The sequence below is a fragment of the Suncus etruscus genome, chromosome 12 (genome assembly GCF_024139225.1).
Source record: "Suncus etruscus isolate mSunEtr1 chromosome 12, mSunEtr1.pri.cur, whole genome shotgun sequence".
Classification (NCBI taxonomy): domain Eukaryota; kingdom Metazoa; phylum Chordata; class Mammalia; order Eulipotyphla; family Soricidae; genus Suncus; species Suncus etruscus.
This window is the reverse complement of record NC_064859.1, coordinates 66,250,387-66,271,786: the sequence shown is the minus strand read 5'-3', so window position 1 is coordinate 66,271,786 and position 21,400 is coordinate 66,250,387. Positions and strand designations below refer to the sequence as shown.

General features: G+C 34.7%; 1 protein-coding gene across 1 annotated transcript in view; it reads right to left on the bottom strand.

Annotated features, from left to right (window-relative positions):
- Positions 1-21,400, bottom strand: part of SNTG2 (syntrophin gamma 2) — a 329,060-nt gene that overhangs the window by 98,228 nt on the left and 209,432 nt on the right. Inside the window, exons 11-13 of the mRNA XM_049784652.1 lie at positions 10,972-11,101; positions 9,344-9,382; positions 1,478-1,594 (exon numbers count right to left, since the gene is read on the bottom strand). Coding sequence (XP_049640609.1) covers positions 1,478-1,594; positions 9,344-9,382; positions 10,972-11,101 — 286 coding nt within the window. The remainder of the gene's footprint in view (positions 1-1,477; positions 1,595-9,343; positions 9,383-10,971; positions 11,102-21,400) is intronic.

Genomic DNA, 21,400 nt, shown 5'->3' with positions numbered 1-21,400 from the left:
CTGTGAGGCCATGTGGTACAATAGATGAAACTTAGGGCTTCATATATACAAAGTTTCCCATGCAATATAACCACCCTGACTTTAGTTTTAATAAATGTAGCATGATTAGTTATGTAAAGTATATAAACCTTACACAGAAGTTCCTCATACCATATATGCAACTTTTCTGTAAATTAAAAGTAATGCCAATGTAAAAATAATGTTTAAAATACTTTTCTTAATAAAATAAAAACATAAATTATTATTTTGATGCCTGAAACTAATACCTGATTGTGCCTTTTGATTATTTTTTATTCTTTAAATTAATTTATTGAGGTATTATTGACACAAAACTCAAATATATTTAATGTATACAACCACATGAGCTTGATGAGGATAACATGCCCACAAAATATCACCCCAACGAAGTGATAATGGTTTCCAGAACCTAACAAGTACAAGTAAAAAATGGTAGGCTTTGGGGAGGAGGTAGAGAGATGGTGCCCCTTGTATGCTATTGGTAGGAAATGTAAAATGGTGCTGCTTCTAGAGAAATTCTTAATAAAGTTATAAATAGAACAATCAGGTTATCCAGCAATATCCAAGGATAAAAATCTGGGTCTGAAAAGCAAATCATCTTGAGTTTATACTGCAGTGTGTTTTTGTTTTGTTTCCTTTAAGGGGACCACACACAGTGAAACTCATGGGTTACTCCTGGATCTGCCTCAGAAATTACTGCTGGCAGAGCTCAGGGAACTATATGAGATGCAAGATTGAATCTGAGTTGTTTGTGTTCAAGTCAAGGATCCTACTGGCTGTATTGTGTCGCTTGACCCCCCCCCCCCGCCCAATACTATATCTTTAATGATAAAAAGACCCATTTACACTCTATGTAACTTGTAATCCAATTATTTGTTCACTGAAGCTCTCAAGAAACACAACTTCTTTAGTTGACAAGCTCCAGATATTCCATTTGGTCACTTTTGGGAAAAACAGTGTTGGTAAGAATTGGAAAGCAAACATTAATTTTATATTGTGATTCCATTAAATCGGATCACTTGTTTACTTGTAAGGTAAAAGAACATCTTAAAATTTATGATTTTAACCATTAAATTAGAAATATATGACAAGAAGACCTCTTCTATTTCTATTTGTTCTCTCTTTGTCAACCACATAATTGTGCTCAAAGATGGAAGATGAAGGTTTTTCTGTAACCCTATCTCCAAAGTCGCTGACATTTCCAGCGAGAAACTGCTGTAATCATTTAATGTCTATTTGAATGGAGAGAAATAAGTGGCTTCACTAACTGATTAACAGGAGTTCAGGACGGGTAGTTCATCCACAAGCAGAAGGTTCTCCTAACCCTGCAGATGCAGAGGAGATGGGTAGCCTACCTTTCTGACTCTGGCCTCTTCCAAACACCAGGTCTGACCTTTGTGCCCTTTACTCAAAAGACTTTATCAGCAGCCATTCCCATGGAATCTCAGGAAGTCCTTACCGGAGGAGTGCTGAAAATGTAGAAGGAGCAGCCTTTCAAGGCCAGGAACTTGGATCTGAAGGTTTGAGAAGAGCTGGTACCTTCGAGTCTCTCAGTGACCCACCCCATATGCACAACCTGCAGAGGGAAACCTTTAAAATTAAACACCAAGCCTACTGAGAGCACACTGTTACAGGGTAGAAAGAACAAACAAGAGGTCCTTCACGACTTTAGCAAGGTAATATTTAGCAGATTGGGGGACCTGAGAGATCTAAATCAATTTACAAACCTCCAAATCAAGTGTCCTTTACAAAACTTATACATAATCTGAGTTGAAGCTAAAGACTTTGTATTAAGCCATAATCTATATTTGAGCTTCTGAGAATTTTTAGTTTATATTTAGCAACTGTAAAAGCAATGCACATTCCACATGGTCCTGATAAGCACAGTATTTAAATTCATTCTATTTGGTGGCTAATATTACAAAATGTCTTTGAGTTTAGCAAAACAATTTATTAATATTTTCATTTTATAGTCAATATGCACTTCACATGTTTATTTTCACTAAATTCAATTTCCTAAGGACTGTGAACACAATACAAAACTGGCAGGCACTTAAAAATTGCACTGAATTTTTTAAATCTTGTAATACAAAATGTAAACTTTAACAAGTCAGAATGCGATTAAAAAATTAATGGCAATAGTCACACAATTTAAGAATTCAGTGCATGTATCCTAGTTGACATGAAACTCAAATCCCTGTGTGCCTTACCTAAAATTTTAATGTGACACATATTTTATAGTAAGTGGTAAGAGTAATTTCATTTTAATTTTCTCATTCTGCCATGTTATGAAAAACCAATTAACAAATTCTTAGGCACTAGCTATTTAAAACAACTTATACATTTAAGCAAAATTAAATTATCATAGATGTGCCAACCGCTTTATAAAATGAAACTGCCTCTAGGTTGGTGTGGGGTGAGGTGAGGTGAGGCATTCTTCAAGTCTGAGAACCGAATACTAATTGGAAGTGCCCTGGAGAAAACCTGCCTGCCAAGGATAACCACAACTCCAAGCACGCACTCCCTGTCTTCATCTAGGACTTGGTAAATCACTGATAGCTTTCACTCTTATGCCTATAAAATGTTCCTGTGGTCAAAATGCTAGATAAAAATTCATAAAGATCAAATTTCTGTAAGTTTTCTTAGTGCTAGAAAAGAACAAATCAAGGAGTATTGTTCCATAGAGTTTGGTGAGAATAGCTCCACAGTCAAAATTATGAGGCTTTGACAGTTGAATACAAATAATTCAGTGCAGTCAAAGTTTTAATTCGTTTTATTGGGCTGTCCTAGATACGCAGAGCTTTTTTAAGTAACCCAAATTGTTTACTGGCTCATGAACTTGTAAGTTTATTAAGATTCAACATGAAGATTAGTAACTGCATTTGTGTAACAGTTATTAATGTTGCAATAGTTTCATTAGTACTATTACTATGAGAAAATGATATTTTCTATGTGTGCTTGGGCATAATTATATTTTTTGAGCATCTGGTATGTTTTTTATTGGAATACGAAATTGAACAACCCTAAATAATAACTTCAGGAATGGGAAAACCTTCACTAGTGGGTACTGGCCAGCACAGCATATTGTGAGAGCATCTTGTGAAAACCAGTGAAACACAATGGACTACTTGGAGATCTTGTATATTTGAGACTAGTTAAAACATTATTTGTGAAACATTTTTCCCTTCATCTGGTTATCTGATATAGATACATTTTTGTGGCTTTCAATACTACCATTAATTCTGTTATCAATCTAAGCATACTCAATTTCTACTGCTAAAAAATAGCTGGGCTATTAGTTTTCTTATCTCTGAATTTTAAGATTTCTTTGTATTTTTATAGTCAGTAATGTTTTGTACTTTGTGGCACCTGAGTTTGAGTTTCTTTTTAGTTTATTTGGGCAACACCTGGATATGCTCAAATCTAACTCCAGACTCTGCTCAAAGGTCACTCCTGGTAATACTTGGGGTTGATATGCAATGGTAGAGTTTGAATTTTAGGTACAGTACACTATCTTTCTGATTCTAAGGTTTTGAAGACTAACATAAATTTTATTGGGAATCACTTAATTCCAAACACTATTATATTATTATATAGTTTATTATAGGATTATTTTAAAAATAATTGCAAGTCTAGAAAGATAGTACAGCAGATAGAAGTTTTCCTTGTACAGGGCTGGCTTGTGTTCAATTCTGAGCATGCCATATGGTCCCCCTAATATCACCCAGCACAATTACTGAATATAGAGTCAGGAGTGAATCCTGAACACTCTCGTGAATAGCTTAAAACATAAAAACAAGAGAAAGAGAAAACTACTAAAAACAATGTCTCATAAATCAGCAAGTCTTCCATAGTAATGAAAAAAAATATTATTTTAACAAAACCAGAGGTTGGTTCAGAAATGAGCCTCCATTAACAGACAAGAGAGTTTTAGAACATGTTAGATCCTTCATAAATTCCTACTGCGAGTGCACACACACATAGGAGGCTAATTCAGGTAATGCTTATAAACTGCATGTTTAGTGTATATATTTAGTTTCATTCTTTTTAAGGGTGCCACACCCAGTGTTTCTAAAAAGGATTAGGGGTGGGGGGTCACTCCTGGACTTTCTATACCTGAAGTGTGGATATGATAGTTCAGGGTTTGGTGCAGAGCTGGTGCTTTGTTCAGTTTGGCCAGTGGTGCTCAAAGGTCACAGCTCATTCTGGGCAGAAGGTCAAGTAGATAAATTTTCTTATAATAAAATGTATTAGAGTTGATGAACTATGCTGTGATTCCATGAAAATATCATTCTCTAATAATAATTCTTATTCACTTATTTTATAGTGTTTAGAGTATAACTCTTATTCTTAGTGGAGCCCCTGGCAACACTCAGAAGGTGCAGTAGGCTCTCTGTTTCCAGGACAAAATTCTGAATATCAAGTTACAGTCCCATAATCTTTGTGTTTTATGTCTATATTCTCAGGTTGTACGTTGGCACCCCACTATATATCCTGCAGTCTGTTTTGAGAAACCAATGAGGCAGCATGGGTGCCAAGACTTTGCATTTCTTCTCTGTTAATGTCAGGTCCTATAGTATTTCCCTTCTGGTCTGCTGGAGACCACCTAGTCCTTGAAAGTAAACATATTACTGTATCTGATCAATTCTACAGGGTTGTCAGAGAGTAATAGTTCCTTGGAAAAGACTGTGTTTGTCTCTTCCACCAGTCATGAACAGTGTCTTGGTAAGAGTTGCATTACTGTAGTGGGGAAAATACAATTAGATTATTTATTCAGATGATGAAGGGGAAAGTTTTTGCTTATTGATTACTATCAATGTATATATATAACAAGAATTTCTAAAAAACAGGGAGCTGGTTAAGATTTAAATTGTTGCTCATTTTTAAGTCAGCAGTCAACCAAAACTGGAAAATAAGACAGCGTCAAATCAGCATTCTGGGCCTGTCATAAGGTAGGACAAGATGCAGCTATTGTGTTCCCCGATTTGGAAAATGGGGTAAAGTTGATGTGAACAAAATCTACAAGAGACTGATTGTTGTTTATCAGAATGATGATTAGATAATAAGGTTGCTTCTAAATAAAATAGCTCAATATTCACCATATTCTTTTGGGATCTGAGTGGTTTTCCTCGACTACCATATTTTTAAAGTTAATTTCTTTTCCTTATTTGGGGTGGAGCCATCCAAAACTACACCACTCTCATGGCTCCCAGCTCTGTTTAAAGATCCCATCATGAGCAGAGAAGGAAAGATCTTGGAGTCTTTCCTTCCTCAGCTGCAAGCACAACATCTGATTTAGTTATAAATTTACTACCAAGAATTTTCTCCAAGTCCTTTTCATAGCTATGTAATAGGAAGGGAAAAGAGTGCACAGAAAACTATCATAGTTCAGAAAATCTCAAAATCATGGGAACAAAATTTGACTCTGCATGCTTACCAACAACATGGCTTAACAATTTCTAAACATTATAAAAAACAAGCAATATTTTTTCTTGGTGAGAAATCCTAAGAAGTCTTAGATTTGTGGTTAATTCAATGCATAGAGGGACTGTGGAGATAAAGTATAATTTGTCTTTACTTGAAGAAGAGAAGTCCCTCTGTATGTTTTATTTATAAAATCATATATTGAGATAATTTCAAGTCACTCAATATTTTGATGAAATAACTAATCATCCACTGCAATTTTTATTTCACAAGGGATGAACTTTAAATTGGAAACTGGTGGGTAGGAAATAATTTAATATGTTTGCAGTATCACAACAGTCAAAATATAGATGACAAAAAGTTATATTCAGAGATAGGCACTTCAAATACCTATGTGTGAGTAGAAAGTTAAAAGTGTATATTTTTTGCAAAAATGAAGACATTGTGTTTTTTTTCTTAGCATAACAGCAGCAAAGCCGCAGCAAGCATGCTCTAAGTAAGAACAAACTGAAAATAGGTATATTTATCATCTAATTCCAATTCAGTCTGAAAACTATTTATTTGGAGTCACAGGAGCTAGTGGAGAACTCAAGAACCCAAAATCCAAAAGCACGAAATAAATATGTTTATTTTTCTCTCTTCTGACTCCAGTTTTCCTCCTCCTAAGGCTGAATAATTTCTTGTAGTTGGTTTTCTCTCCTGTGTGTAGTTAATACCATGTTAGGTTCATTGTTCAATAGGAATTACACACTACAAGAATAAGTGAGACTACTTTTCTGACCAACATGATGATATACTAGCTACTAATAATTTGAAATGTCTATAAATTTGGCATGAACTTAATTAAATTCCATATGTAATTTAACTCTGGTGGAATTAATTAGCAAAGGACTAAGTAATAGCTTAGCTATTATTAGAAACATTTAGCTATTTTATGAATATATTTTAGGTATATGTAGTTCATAAATAATTTTCAGGGGAGCTAATTTTATCTTTTACATTATGAAGTTTCTAATGGCTTAATACATGTTCCAAGAAACATACATTATAATTTTATGAACACCTACCTGATTGTATCACCATAATTAAATTAGGAAGATGTAACCATTATAATAAAGGACCCTATTTTCATCTATCTTTTCTGATACCATTTCCATAGGAAAGTACCTTTTCACTTCAGTGAGTCAAGATAATTGGTTTACCATTCATCAGATGACAACTATATAGCTAGTCTGTTTCTTCATTCAGAAAATCCAGAATATCCATGGGTCCTGCAGGTTTCTTATAAATGTGGGATTCAGCAATCTACATATTATTTTAATTAAGACTTTAAGGAGACAATTATTTTGAAAATATTCATAGCTGCCTGCCATTTTAGCAGGATAGACATATGTTCTAGTCTGCCAGGGGCAATTATAAATTTATGCCTTGTTGTCTTACTATTGCTTTTAGGTTGGTTTTCATCCCTGAAAAAAGTGCCACAGTCTGGATGACAAAAAATATCAACAAATTATTCATATCATATAAGTGTAAAATCTGTACCCTATGTCTCTGATATTTTCTTCCAATTCATATAAATCAATCATTTTTAGGAAAGAAAAAATTGTTTTCTGTTTTGAAACATCTAAACTCCCATAATATACAAAACTTTCAGTTCTTTGAGAAAATGTGAAATAAACCTCTAACAATTTACTCCAAGGTATGCCATTATTTAATAATTTAATAATCCTACACAGTAAGGCTCATCTTTCATAAATATGATTTAGCAATTTCTTTCCAAACAGATGCATTCAACCCTCCAATTGAATTCAAAGCCATATATAAAATCTGTTTATAAAAAGGCATTATCTATTCTAGCTTTCTTTATTGTAAAAAACTGGGGTTCAGTTATTAATTTTTTCAAATTATATCACCAGAAATAGATTGGGATTTGAATCCAGGTTTGAGTCAGATAAGCCCAATGGGAACTGAACCTAACAAACAAGATTTTATATGTACTGAAATTCCACTAAGATAAAGCAGAAACCTGATTACTCCACTGCTGCCCAGGCCTTTGAATTCTAACTCATTTAATGTCTTATGTGTTGGAAGTTTTATTCCTGACATATATTTAACTTTCCTTAAATAGTTGTTCATAGTTCTCATAAGTCAGTGATAAAGAATCAAAAAATTTCAGAGTAATAAAGGACATGTTTTGAATTTCTTCTAGTAGTCTTTCTCCCACTCCCCATCACATCATTAAAGTACATTACTTTCAAACTCTTGTTTTCTCTAACTGCTGTAAGTTCAAGTATTATGAAAATTTTAGTATATGTCTCCTCATAGAACAAGTATATCTGTACTGCCCTTCACTGCCAACTGCCAAGTCATGAGTGATGTGTGTGCATCAATGGAGGGAGATTTCTAACTTGTCAAAAAAGATATTTAATGCTCATATGACTTCTGAATAATTTTGAGTTTGTCTAGAGAAACCTTATCTCTAAATGGTAACATCCTTGGAGATCATAGCATTACTTTGGTCTGTCTTGTCATCAGCATTGATAAATTTCTCTACAAGACATATTTGATGGGCAACAATGGAGTCACACATATTCACTGCAAAAATCCAAGAGAGTGTTTTAGAAACACAAAGGACTGTAAGAAAATGTCTTATGTATGACAATATTAAATGAATCATATTAATTTGAAGTCATTTAATTTAGAATTCTACTTATTGAACTATCTGAAACAAAAATAGTTGATTAAATCTTGTAGGACTATTATGAGAAATAAAAGTTATATTTAGAAGAATCTTTTTTAGTGTTTCTTTTCAAGTTTCAAACGATGACTAGAGAGGTTTAATTTAAACTGTGACCCCAATTTCTTGTCTTTTTCAGTTAATATTGATGCAAGACAATTATTCTCCTGAATGTCTTATACTTCAAATTCCATTTTATCATCAAGAAATATTTAAGGACTATCGTAAAGATGCCTTTAAACAAAATAGGCACATTTTCCTCAGTTTTCTTAATTTTGGGATACAACACATATTTATTCAAACCTGAATATGTTTATTCAAAAAAATACTAAGCATAAGTTTAAAAGTCTTACAGTTACATAAAAACATTTTGCAATGTGATCAGATTTAAAAGAAAAATTCTTTTTGTGACTGAAATCCAACTATAGTCATGTTTGTAATCATGATGTTTAAATAAAGATACTATTAAAAATAAAAATAAAATTTTAAAGTAAAAAAGAAAAGTCAACCACCATGGTGGCTTCAAAGTTTACCCAAAACACAACTTTATAATGGATTGTTGTTATTTCTTGGCTTATGAAATAATCAGTCCTTGAATTAGGAAGCTGAACATATATTTAAAAGTTGGTCTTTAATCTCTGAAGCAATGAACTGAGAATTCTGAAGAGGACTTTATCCTATCACATCTGGGTCAAGGTGAGACTCTGCCTCTAGGTAAATAGATTATCCATACTGGGCAATGTTTTCCTCTCCACTTGTGATAATATCAGCTAAGTTAAGGGTCCCCAGAGCGAAGATTTCAAAAATGAGAGCAGTTATCTAAGAAGATTGCAGAATACTTAAGATTCCAATTATACAAGAAAGTCAGCAGAACCCCTCAGCAGAAACAATCATATCTATGTTATTGTTTAATTATGCTTCCTTACAAACCACAACCACATACAAATAAGGAAAGGCAGGCACAGAGAACTAGAACTAGAAACTTTCAATCCAAACTATTTTGACTATATATGGACCAATTTAGGGAGTTTACACTGAGGATCAGGTCCCCCTATATTAGATTTTACATGTATCATTGTTTTCAAACATGTTATGTGAAATATCATAAACAAAGACTACATTAGGTACTCTTTATATAGTCAGCACAGACAATACAATTCCTACCTGGTCACAAGGAGAACAGCATTTATTTGCCATTTTCATCTGTAGAGAGAAGAAAGTGAGGAGTCACCATGACAAGTATATTAATGCCATAATTTCTCAACCTGTCTAATTGGCAACTGAAATTAATTAGCTGCATAAAGTGTCCTTGGGAATAAGTTTCTTTTATAATGAATCTCTCATCTTAAAACCAAACCAGAGCAAATAAAAATGTATGATAACAATTCTCATAGAAGAAAGGTGATATTAGCACATTTAAATTATCTTTCCAAATGTCAGTAATTTGTATTAATGAAGGTACAGGTCAGAAAAATGCTTAAATTTCAATATGTGGAGAAAAAGTAACTTATGTTCTATATAACCTTTTTGGAGGGGGGTATGTCACACCTGGCAATGCTCAGGGCTTACTCCTATCTCTAGAAATTGATCCTGGCAGCCTCAGGGGATCAAATGGGATGCCAGGGATTAAACTCGGGTCAGCTCTGTACAAGGCAAATGCCATACAACTGTGCTAACATTCTGGCTCGGGTTCTTTATAACCTTTGATAATTTTAAAATTTGCTTCTCTATTTATTTTTGACTAAATGTTGCAAGGTGCATATTCTTTCCCAAAAATTTTATCAGTAAGAAAATAGAGGATCATAATAATAAAACACCCAGTGGAAAGCAATTTCAAATCCACATTCCAGTTCAAATTTTCTTTCCTTTGCTTGTCTACTGGCTGCATGTGTGAGGATCTCCTAGAACTGAAAAATTCACACCACTACCTGCACTTCTGCAGCAATCATCTAGGACTGCTGCTCTCAAAGATTTCTTATATTTTCTTATATAACTGAAGAAAGATAGCCTGGCCTTAGGATTCAACATGTGTGGTTTTCTCAAATATTTGAAACTGATAATGAAGTTCTGTTAATGGCTTCCAAAGAATGGTGGAAATTAGAAGGAAGTGGGTTAGTGAGTAATGGAAAGTGATGGATACTAGGTGCTATGGTGCCCCCTGGAGCAGAAACAGAATTGGGATACCAATGCAATCATGGCCAAGTCATGGAGAGATAAGAAAGCAAATGACAGATCATGTTGTCCAGGATTATTGACAGTTTGGCATCAATTTTGTGCAGGTACACAGCTGCTGCTTTATGGAACTTAAAATCTCTATTGGTTATTCAATTCCACTTAATCTCATTTTTCCTTAACTACACATTTTTCTATTTACTTTGAATATTAACGAGGTTGCTCAGGGAGACAGAACTCTTTCAATCCTGGACTCTTGTAGTCAAAATATTAGCTGTAAATTTTCTGATTAGGTGTACGTACTTCTAAGTCTTTATGTGATTTTTGGGTACGATATCTTCTTGGTTGAATAAACTTGGTTCCCTAAGTAAAAATAGCATATTACATAGATGCTGTGGATTCAACCTGGGTCAGCTGTACACAAGGCAAGCCTTACCTACTGTATCCTCTCCAGCCCCAATTTTTAATGTTTTAAGAATTAGATATGATATGTTAAAAAAAGGTAAAGGGTTTTGTTTTAATGTTTAATGTTATAAATTACTGTTAAGGCTACTTATAAATTATACCAAAATATTTATTATTTCCATGCAAAGCAAGAAGTAGAGTCAGGCTGTGCTTACATTTTGTAGCGTCAAATCACCGATGTTTGCTGATACAGCCCTCAGCCATTCTGCACTCTCCTGTACTGTGTAAAACTGGAGAATCCCGGAGCTAACCCCGTCCAAAGCCAGCACTTCAAATGCACTGGACCTGCAGGAGGAGGAAAATTGGTATTGTGCAAGGGAGACGCTGGAACCCAATCCTCCAACACACAAGGTCAGGGAAGTGAGGTCTGGGGCTTTTGGAATTTCTACAACTATGTCCTGGTTGATCTGTTAAATACGACAGGCAAGCATAGTTGACAAGTAGCCACAGAACTAACACCTTCCATTCATTAAATAAGTGCACTAAAATTATATCCAAAGCTTGAAAAATCACTGTACTCAAGGCTATTTCTAATACAATTAAATATGAAAATAAATAGACATAGGATATAAATCTTGCTCTTGTAAAATATTTAAGGTAATTATTTTACAGGACCCTTCGATATAATTCTTTTTAATGCTATCATCCAGCCCCTTAAACGCTTTATTTAAACACTTCATGCAATGATGACAGGATAAATTTAAGCCTCATCATGATTCAACACTGATGCTATTTTATAAGCACAAGTACATTTTTATTTTAAAAAGAAGTGTTATGTGCTTATGATGGTGCTTTGAATAAATTGATTCTTCTTACATTCTTTCATAAGAATCAACTTGCTACAAGTTCATCTATGGAGAATTTGTTCATTAATAGTAAATAGTTGCCTACATCTCAGCTGTCCTTTCTATCAAGTCATAACTTAAGATATTTACATATTATTATATATAAAGAGAGATGAGTTAGGCTCTTCTCAAAACTCTTATGCTGAAATTTTAATCCATAGTTTGTCTATATGTGGTGTGGCATGAGAATTTGAGTTTTAATAAGACTTGGGATGAGGCACTGATCACTTAGGAATGACAATGTTCTGATGGGAAGAGGCTGTAGAGTCACAGTCTCGCTATTTCACTAGGAGAATGTGACACTGGGAGAATGCACTCATTAGGGTAAAAACCTCTACTGACAACTTGACTTTTAGCTTTTCTGGTCCCCATAACTAGGAGAAAACAAATGACTCATCTAATGAATCCAATCCATGGTATTTAGCTATGGCATCCTGATTTGTCTAATACAAATGCTTACAAAAAGTAGTATTATTGGGGCTGGAGCAGTAACACAGTGGGTAGGACATTTGCCTTGCACGTGGCCAACCAACCTGGGACTGGCTTGGGTTTAATTCCTGGCATCCCATATGGTCTCCTGAGCCTGCCAGGAGCAAGTTCTGAGCACAGAGCCAGGTGTAACTCCTGAGCACCATTGGGTGTGCCCTCCAAATAAATTATGTTCTTCTGTTCATTATGTCAACCATGTCTCCTATATTATCATGTGTTTTAGCACAGAAAATTGACAAGAAAAATAATATATATTTTAAAATAAAAGGTCAATACAAAATTGTTTTAATACTTTTTAAATATGAGTTTAAAATAGGTTGGATAAACAAAAACAAAGATTATAAAGAGTTGAGCACACTATAGAATTGTGCTTGATGTTTCTGACTCAGAGTTACTAAATAATTTTTCTCATTAAATATTTTTGTCTTTTCATAAGCAAGATCCCTGAAAAGCACCATTTTTCTCTTAATTAGTATTTCTCTTAATCAGTACACATGGTCCTTTATTTATCAATGATTTTTCTTTTGATAACAATATACAAAATGGTAAATGGGAATATTTTTTAGCATTTAATTTTTGAGATGGGAGAATTGAAGGTAGAATTCTCCATGGAAAGCCAGACAATAGGATAAGAAATGAATAAAGAACCTTTAATATGGTAACAGGGGCAAGGATTTCTTACCTCTGCATGTCCCATGCAGTTCTATCTAATGACTTCTTCCTATGTTGTCTAACTTGTCTATCTAGTCATCATTAAAATTCTTAACCTCAAGATTAATCAATTTCCTAAGAGGCCTTCTTTAAATTCCTATGTGCCCATTTATAATGTATCTCTTAAGTGAAAATTAAAGGCTTAATAATACTGTGGGTGGAGATCCATAGAAACAGCTAAAATAATGTAACCAGTAACAAAACAAATTAATTAAAAATAAGCATATTAACAAGCCCCAGGTGGCCAAAGGCATAAGAAGAGTCTCATCAATATGTTGGAAAATAAAAAAGCAGCAGAAACCAAAAGTGTCAGATCAAACAAATATTTTAAAGCAACCACTATAAATGTACAAGAAGTAGAAAGAAATCATGTTTATAAAAATGTATGTGATTACAGTGTTGCCTCAAATATAAAAATCAGTAGATAGAAACTATCAAAAATAAATGAATGAATATATTGAGATTAAAAAAAAAGCCACACAGTAAATAAAGTAAAATGTTTGCTAGTAAGAATATCTAGTAAATTTAAGATGACAGTAGAGTCAGTTAATTTGAAGATACCAATTTTTAAAATAACTGCAACAGAAATAGATTAAAATGCAAGAGAAATAAATTAAAAATAAATAAAAATAAAAACTTGTAATTTTTGAGAAATATGGTACACAGGCATTAAATATATCAATATATGTATAAAGGAAGTATCAGAAGAGAAAAGGAGCACAAATTTTAATCTAAGAAATAATACAAATTTAAATATTTTAATATTGGCATCTTGATATTTAAATATCAAATATACAAATTTATCACAAATCATTAATATCATCCAAGAAGCTAAAGTAACTTCAAGGAAGACAAAATAGATTCACAGTTCTCATTTTGTTAAAAATGTTAAAAATAAATAACAAAGAGATATGACAAAATTTCCAGAAAGGAAAAACATGTTACCTATAAGTAAACAACAAAGTAATAAGTGCTGACTTTTTTTGGCAGAAAAAATGGAGTGTATAAGATTATGAGTAACATAGTCAAAGTGCTCAAATAAAATTCTGTCAATGAATAATTCTGTAGCATGAAAAGCTACATTTCAAAAACAGAACTAAAATGACATTCCATGATAACACAATGAAAATGTTGATAATGGAATATTATAAGAAAAATGAGGGCCCGGAGAGATAGCACAGCGGCGTTTGCCTTGCAAGCAGCCGATCCAGGACCAAAGGTGGTTGGTTCGAATCCCGGTGTCCCATATGGTCCCCCGTGCCTGCCAGGAGCTGTTTCTGAGCAGACAGCCAGGAATAACCCCTGAGCACTGCTGGGTGTGGCCCAAAAACCAAAAAAAAAAAAAAAAAAAGAAAAATGAAAACACTCAGACTAAGACTAGAAGAAATTGTCTTTAATTTAATTAAAGCATTCTATAGAACACAGGTTGAAAACTTGTAAATTGATAATGAAAAGTGGGAATAGAGTGATAAGGCAGAGGGTAGGGCGTTTGCCTTTCATGGGGCCAACCTGGGTTCAATCCCCAGCATCCCACACAGAGGCAGGAGTAATCCCTGAGCACTGCCAGGTGTGGCCCTAAAACCAAAAAAGAAAAGTGATGAATCTGGAGTCTAATATATTTTCTTATGTGAAGTATACTAGCTAGGTAACTTTGAGATTAGTTTTTCTGCTGCACTGAACAGGTTTCAAATTTGCCTATCTTTAAGATACAAATTAAACACTTTAAATAAGTTTCCTACAAGTCCCTAAGTACCATACAAACATTGTCACTCAGTAAAAAAAAGCAATACAAGTCAAACCGTATGTTAAAGGAAATGATCAGAGTTATGATATTAATGCTTATGAGAGATACCAACATTCATAAAGTGTGAAAAAAGGGCTTATTGTTAAAAGAATGGTAGTTGAGTTAGTTACACAAACAATTTTAATACATGCTTACTGTTTCTAACTTCCCATTGAATCTAAGGATTTATTTTCTCAGCATTTCCTATGTTTAGTGTTTAGACTTCTCTCCTTTAAAAACCCTCTTTCACTACCCATTGGTTAAGATTACTCTGCAGACTCTGTAGGCAGGCTATTTAATCAGACTCTTCAGGATTTTCTTCATATAGTCAAGAAGCTAAAAATTACTGTATAAAACTGGCACATACACACTTTCAATGATAATCACTCACACAGACTTCTCACCTTAAAAATCTGCAGTAAAAGCCAAAATAAGGAAAGGTAGGTTCTCGGCATCTCTTATTCTCCCCAGGAGAAATCTGGCCAAGTCTTGGACATTTACATTAATGGTAAAAGTATGACTCAGCAACACTTGGGAAAGCCTATCCTCTGCTTTCCAGGAATTGTCTCAAGTCCTTAGAGAAGTTTTGAATTTTATAAAGATGACTGTGGTTGCAGTTTTTCACGACAGATTTCAATTCAGTTTTGGGCTAAGCCAAATAAATAAATTCCAATAAAGTTCAAATGACACATATTTTAATTTATTAGAATATTAAAAAAAAGAATATTAAGGCATTGAAGTCAAATATGCATAGGGCTTTATGGTATTTGAGTCTTTCTTGTGCTCCTTGGAGTCACTTTTCAAAGATCAGTGGTCTTTGGATGCATCTATTGAACACCTATACTCCAATCTTGCCAGTCTTGCATGGACAAACATTCCCACAGATGCTCTTCTCAATGTCTAGAACCACTTTCTTCCATGTTCATTTACCTTCTGTGAAGTTCCCTTTATCTTTTTCTTTTTTGGTGGGGCACACCCAATTGAATCTCAGGGGTTACTCCTGGCTAAGCGCTCAGAAATTGCCCCTGGCTTGGGGGGACCATATGGGACTCTGGGGGATCAAACCGTGGTCCTTCCTTGGCTAGCGCTTGCAAGGCAGACACCTTACCTCTAGCGCCACCTCTCTGGCCCCCCTTTATCTTTTTCATACCAAATAGTTATGTATGTATGTATGTGTGTGTGTGTGTATGTGCACTAATCCATGTGTGTCTTAATGGTTATGGGCTTTTCAACAATTTCAATAATTAATCTTTTTCAAGTCAGCTTCTTCAGATGTGAAGTGATATAGCACATTTCAGCTATTTTTAAAGTCCTCAGTGTTGACAGTTGTCAGTGTCCTATGGCAAAGCCCACACTTCAAACCATCTCCTTCAACTTTGCTGTGGAGTCCCAACACCTACACAAAATCTGACTCGTAGAACTAATTATTCTTAATGTCTCCCCATAGCTTCACCATTAAAGAAACTACGACATTTGTAATTCACTGTTTTAAAACAAACTGTACATTTTTAATTAACTATTCATTCAGTTGGCAAACCTATTCAATGTTCATGTCAATCCATTAAGAGCATACTGCTATTTTACTCTTTTTCCTTGTCAGTATACTCTCTTTACACCTGTCTGTGGAAATCCAAAGAAAGTGTGAGCATATTTCATCTCATGGTTGAGAATAATTATCATCTACTAGGCAATATATAAAGAAAAATATTTGGATGTCTTAAGACCTTGAAAATTTTGGTTCCTTTTTCTATTTTGAATTTTACTTTTATTTTTTCAGTAAAAGTCAAAAAATGTTTTCTTCCTATTTCCCACACTATGTATCTACATTTCTATGCATTTCATATTAAATATTAACACAAAGGGCCAATTTAAATCAGGCACCATTTTTTGGCTTTGTCAGTTTAACAAGTTGTTACTGAAAAATTTAGGGAATACACAAATGTTCGCTTGAGATAACAAAACATCCAGATAAGAAAGATAACTTTCCTTTGTGTTTCCTAAAAGAACAATTTACCTCTTCTTCCGTCTTCACAAAACCAGATTTCCATTTTCCTCATCTATGGCCTTATGTAGAGAGCAAGGACTTCTGAGATGGAAGAGTCAGAGGGTTCCCTAGGAGGACAACCACAGTCATCCAGAGAGCTAAGCACCCTTCCAGGGTCCTATGGAAGAAGGAAAGGAAATAGAACAGAACCACAACATATCCTAAGGGACATTCTTGAGGTAGGGCCATCCTTTTCTGACTCTATGTCTGTGCCTCCGGTTGGACTGTGTGTTTCTAGGAATATGGATCTCTAGAATCCATTTTTCTTGTTTACTATCTAAACTGGTACCTGCATACAGCTTCTTGTGTAAATACCTTTGCCCATAAATATATGCTTGAGTGCATTCAGCAAGATGTGCCAGGCTGCCACATGTCACCCCCTATGAGAATAGAAAAACTCTCCTTCTCACCCCAGATATCTCTGAAGTGTCCTCACCTGCAGTAAGCACACTGAAGGGTCACAAATGTGGTTGTTGACATGACCTAGATATTAGTTGTGTGGGTATATTCGGTCACTGTGTCTGAAAGTAGACAGTTATAATAATTATCCTCTTTTCTGAGAAAAATCAATAGTGAGGGTACTTATAAGGCTCTATGTGATTTGTGCTGCTTCTGGCACATCTGCTACTGGGACACTATCTTCCTTCTAAGGAATCAAGAATTCACGATCTATGTACTACATATTCTCAGTAGCAATGGTAAACAGATAACCAACAATAAGAGTTGGAGGCTATTGCTTATTAAAGGCTCACTTTGTGCAGTGCTTTATTCTGAGAAATTTAACTTTTTAAATTTTATTTCACCTCAACAATCTTACAAATCCTGTGTTATTATTGCCATGTTCCAGATAGTCCTGTCCAAATCTTTGTCTCAGAGAGCTTTGCTTCCTTAGGAAATGAAACTAGAATCTTTATTTGAATCCACAGTACAGGCAATAGTAATAGTGATGTTTGTCCTGGTTCTCAGTTATCCAAACCTATAATGTCTAATTCATTTCCTGAAAGCATAAAAACAGGAACTGCCGGAAACCAGGCAGGGATCATCTTTCCACTAGTGTATATTGACCCCATAGCAATGCCCAACTACATGGTAAATATCCTAAGGGGAAAGTGAAAATTCCCTGAACGACCCTCCAGCCTTAACATCACAGGCATAGTAACCATATATATGGAATCTCCAGAGTCCCACTATCCTTACAATCTAAACACATTTAGTAAAACAATAGTTTTTAACTTGTAAAGGTTGTTTTTAACTTTTTTTAAGCAGGTGTCCATCCACATATTGGCAGTAGAAAGACTCCTAATTAGCTCACTCCAATTGTATGTGGACTTAATTGGCCTTCACTTCCTCCTCCCAACGAAGTATAAGGCCTCAGAATTCCAATAGAAAGCCTTGATTGTTGGGCACAATCTGGTATAAATCAAGTGATAAACATTAAACAAAGTGTTATCTAGAAGAGTAGCTGAAAGTATTGGGATATCAAACTTGCAAGCACCAAATCTCATCGTCCATTTCTATGACTATGGGCTCGGTTTTTACTAAAAAGCAACGAGGGAGAAGATGGAACATGCACAGAAATCTCAGGAATGAGGTATTAAATAAAAAATTTAGGGATTTGTGGTAAAAGATAAAGCCATCAGAAAGGACCATCCAGGTTCCCAGTTTGCCAGACATTTAAATTAAAGAAAGCAGGGGCCAGAGTGGAGATGCAGTGGTAGGGCCACACAACAGTCTATCCTGAGTAGTGTTCTATATTCTTTAATGCACTTTTCAGGAACAGGGTGAAAAGACTCAAATATATCCCAGAGTACTGACCCAAATTGTGTCACTGTGGACACTGTACCTCTGGGAGCTGTTCTTCAGTCATGCAGTAGGCTAGTGCTACGTAGCAGGCAGGACCAGGTCAAGGCAACATAGTCCACAGCTGAATCTCAATAAGTCAAGTGCCAGTATCAGTGGGATATGGGACTTATGTAAAAGAAAAATAACTAATAAAATTGGAATACATTGTAATATAGATTTATGTCTCAAAAGGAAATGATAAGCTCAAATATAACAATGCCACTAAAAGGACTAGAAATATGCAAGCAACAAATTTTGGCTCTCACTATATTGGGTTCTCCAAGCATCTGCTCCCTCTGGACACAGCTGGTGAGGTTCATATTTGAGTGCTTTTGTGAAAACATAGCTCTCAGCAGGGGAGGAGGAGGTTTATAGAGGTGAGGTTGTCTCTGAAGAAGTGAGAGCCTACAGCTTGCAGGTCTCAGACACCACTATTGACCTGCTGTTAGTGTAAGTATCAGTAGAGGACCCTCAGGTGCTCAGTCAAGATGCTAGACAATAAGTAGTCTCTCCTCAGTTTTCTGAACTTTACAAAGCCTGTGCTCGTGATATTTTGTGGAAACAATATTTTATAAGAGTGCACATATTTTTCTAAGTTCTAAGAATGCAATGTTATACAACAAAATTTTGTAGTATGGTAACTTTAAATACATTTATATTTTTTATTAATATATTTAATACCAATGTTTCTGTCCATCTCTCTGCCGTGGTTACATCAATTCTATTATCTGAATCTAAGGGCTTGTTTTCTTAGGACATTATCCCTTGCTTTGTTTCTTTATATTCCACATGTACTTCAGTGAGCTCACCAGGTATTTGTCTTTCTGTCTTATTTCCATTAGTAGGCTGTTTTAGTTCCATTCGTGTTATGGAGACAAAAAGCAAGATTATTTAGAGCTGACAATATGCCTTACTGAATATATACTATAATTGCTTTATCTACTCATCTTTTGAGGTCACTTCAGGGTTTTTCCCCAAATATTTGATATTAAAAGTACTTCAGTGGGGCCCGGAGAGATAGCACAGCGGTGTTTGCCTTGCAAGCAGCCGATCCAGGACCAAAGGTGGTTGATTCAAATCCCGGTGTCCCGTATGGTCCCCCGTGCCTGCCAGGAGCTATTTCTGAGCAGACAGCCAGGAGTAACCCCTGAGCACCGCCGGGTGTGGCCCAAAAACCAAAAAAAAAAAAAAAAAAAAAAAGAAAAAAAGTACTTCAGTGAATGTGAGTATGCATGTATTTATGTTTTTGAATATGTTTTATATTCTTGGCATAGATTTCAAGAAGTGAAATTTTTGGCTTATATAGTAGTTTTATTTTTAATGTTTTTGTTTTTTGTTTTTTGGGGCTACACCTATTTGATGCTAAGTGCTCAGAAACTGCCCCTGGCTTGGGGGGACCATATGGCTCGCTGGGGGATCGAACCACGGTCCTTCCTTGGCTAGCGCTTGCAAGACAGACACCTTACCTCTAGCACCACCTCACCGGCCCCTATTTTATTTTCTTATGTCTTCATATTGTTTTCCATAAAGGCAAAAACAAAAACAGTAAGAGAAATGTAAAAATAGAAAATCCTTGCATTCTCTTGAATTAGAATGAACAGAAATTACATGATCTTCCTGCAATATCCATCAATATTCCAAAGACATTATTCAAGAATTATTCAAGAATTATTAGAATAATACAGCTAAAATCTGCATGCAACAAAAAACATGTTAAGTGCTCAAAACTCCCGAGATAAAAGTAGATAGGAGGCTTTTCAGCTTCTAGCATTAAACTATACAACAATGCTATAGTTACCAAAACAATTTAGTAGTGAAATAAAATCAGTCAGACCAATGGGACAAAACTGAGATAAACTTTCTAATATATGGAGAGTATATTTGTCCAAAGAGTCCAAAACATAAAGAAACAAAAAAATATTGCTGAGAGAACTAGGTAGCTACAAGCAAAATAATGATATTGGAATAATTTTTTGTATTAGGCTGAAAAGATAACAAAACATATCTGACTCTAGTCCATAAAATACATTGAAAGAAATATAGCAAAACATTCATATTTTCAGTGCACTTGGCCTTTTTCACAATATTGCCTTTAGTGATTTAACTAAATTGTCAATGAAAGTATACATTAAATTGGTTTTACCAAAGAAAAGATTCTACACTGCAATAAAAAAACTTTTTACATATTAAATGAAAGTATTTGGACACTGTACATATGACCTAAAACCCCTAAAATTCAAGATACATACATCACTCACAAAACTCAGGAACAAAAAGAATAATCTAAATTATCCAAAGCGTAAAGAAAAACTGAATAGACACTTCTTCAAAGAAGACATACAGTTGGTCAGAGACATATGAAAAGGTCCTCAACATCACTGATAGCAGGAAAATTCAGAAGACTACAAAGTCTCATCCCTACAAGGTAATGTCTATTACCTCAAACCACTGAGACTGATATCTTAATAGCCAGCAATAGTCAATGCTGGGGAGGCTGCAGAGAAAAAGAAACTGTCATTCCTGTTGGTGTCTGTCATTCCAGGCTGGTGCCTGACATAAAATGAAGACACGTTGCTTGTCTAGTAATGCTTTTTTTAAAATCTACTTCATTATCTTGGGTAAAGATTTTATGATTTGCTTTGTTTTTAGTATATTATATAAATACACACACATATATATACATACATATACATATATATATATATATATATATATATATAAAGTGCATTTAGAAACATAACTCAGAGGGGCTGGAGAGATAGCACAGCGGTAGGGCATTTGCTTTTCACATGTCTGATCCAGGACGAACCTATGGTCGTCCCACCAAGCCAGAAGCGATTTCTGAGCACATAACCAGGAGTAACCCCTGA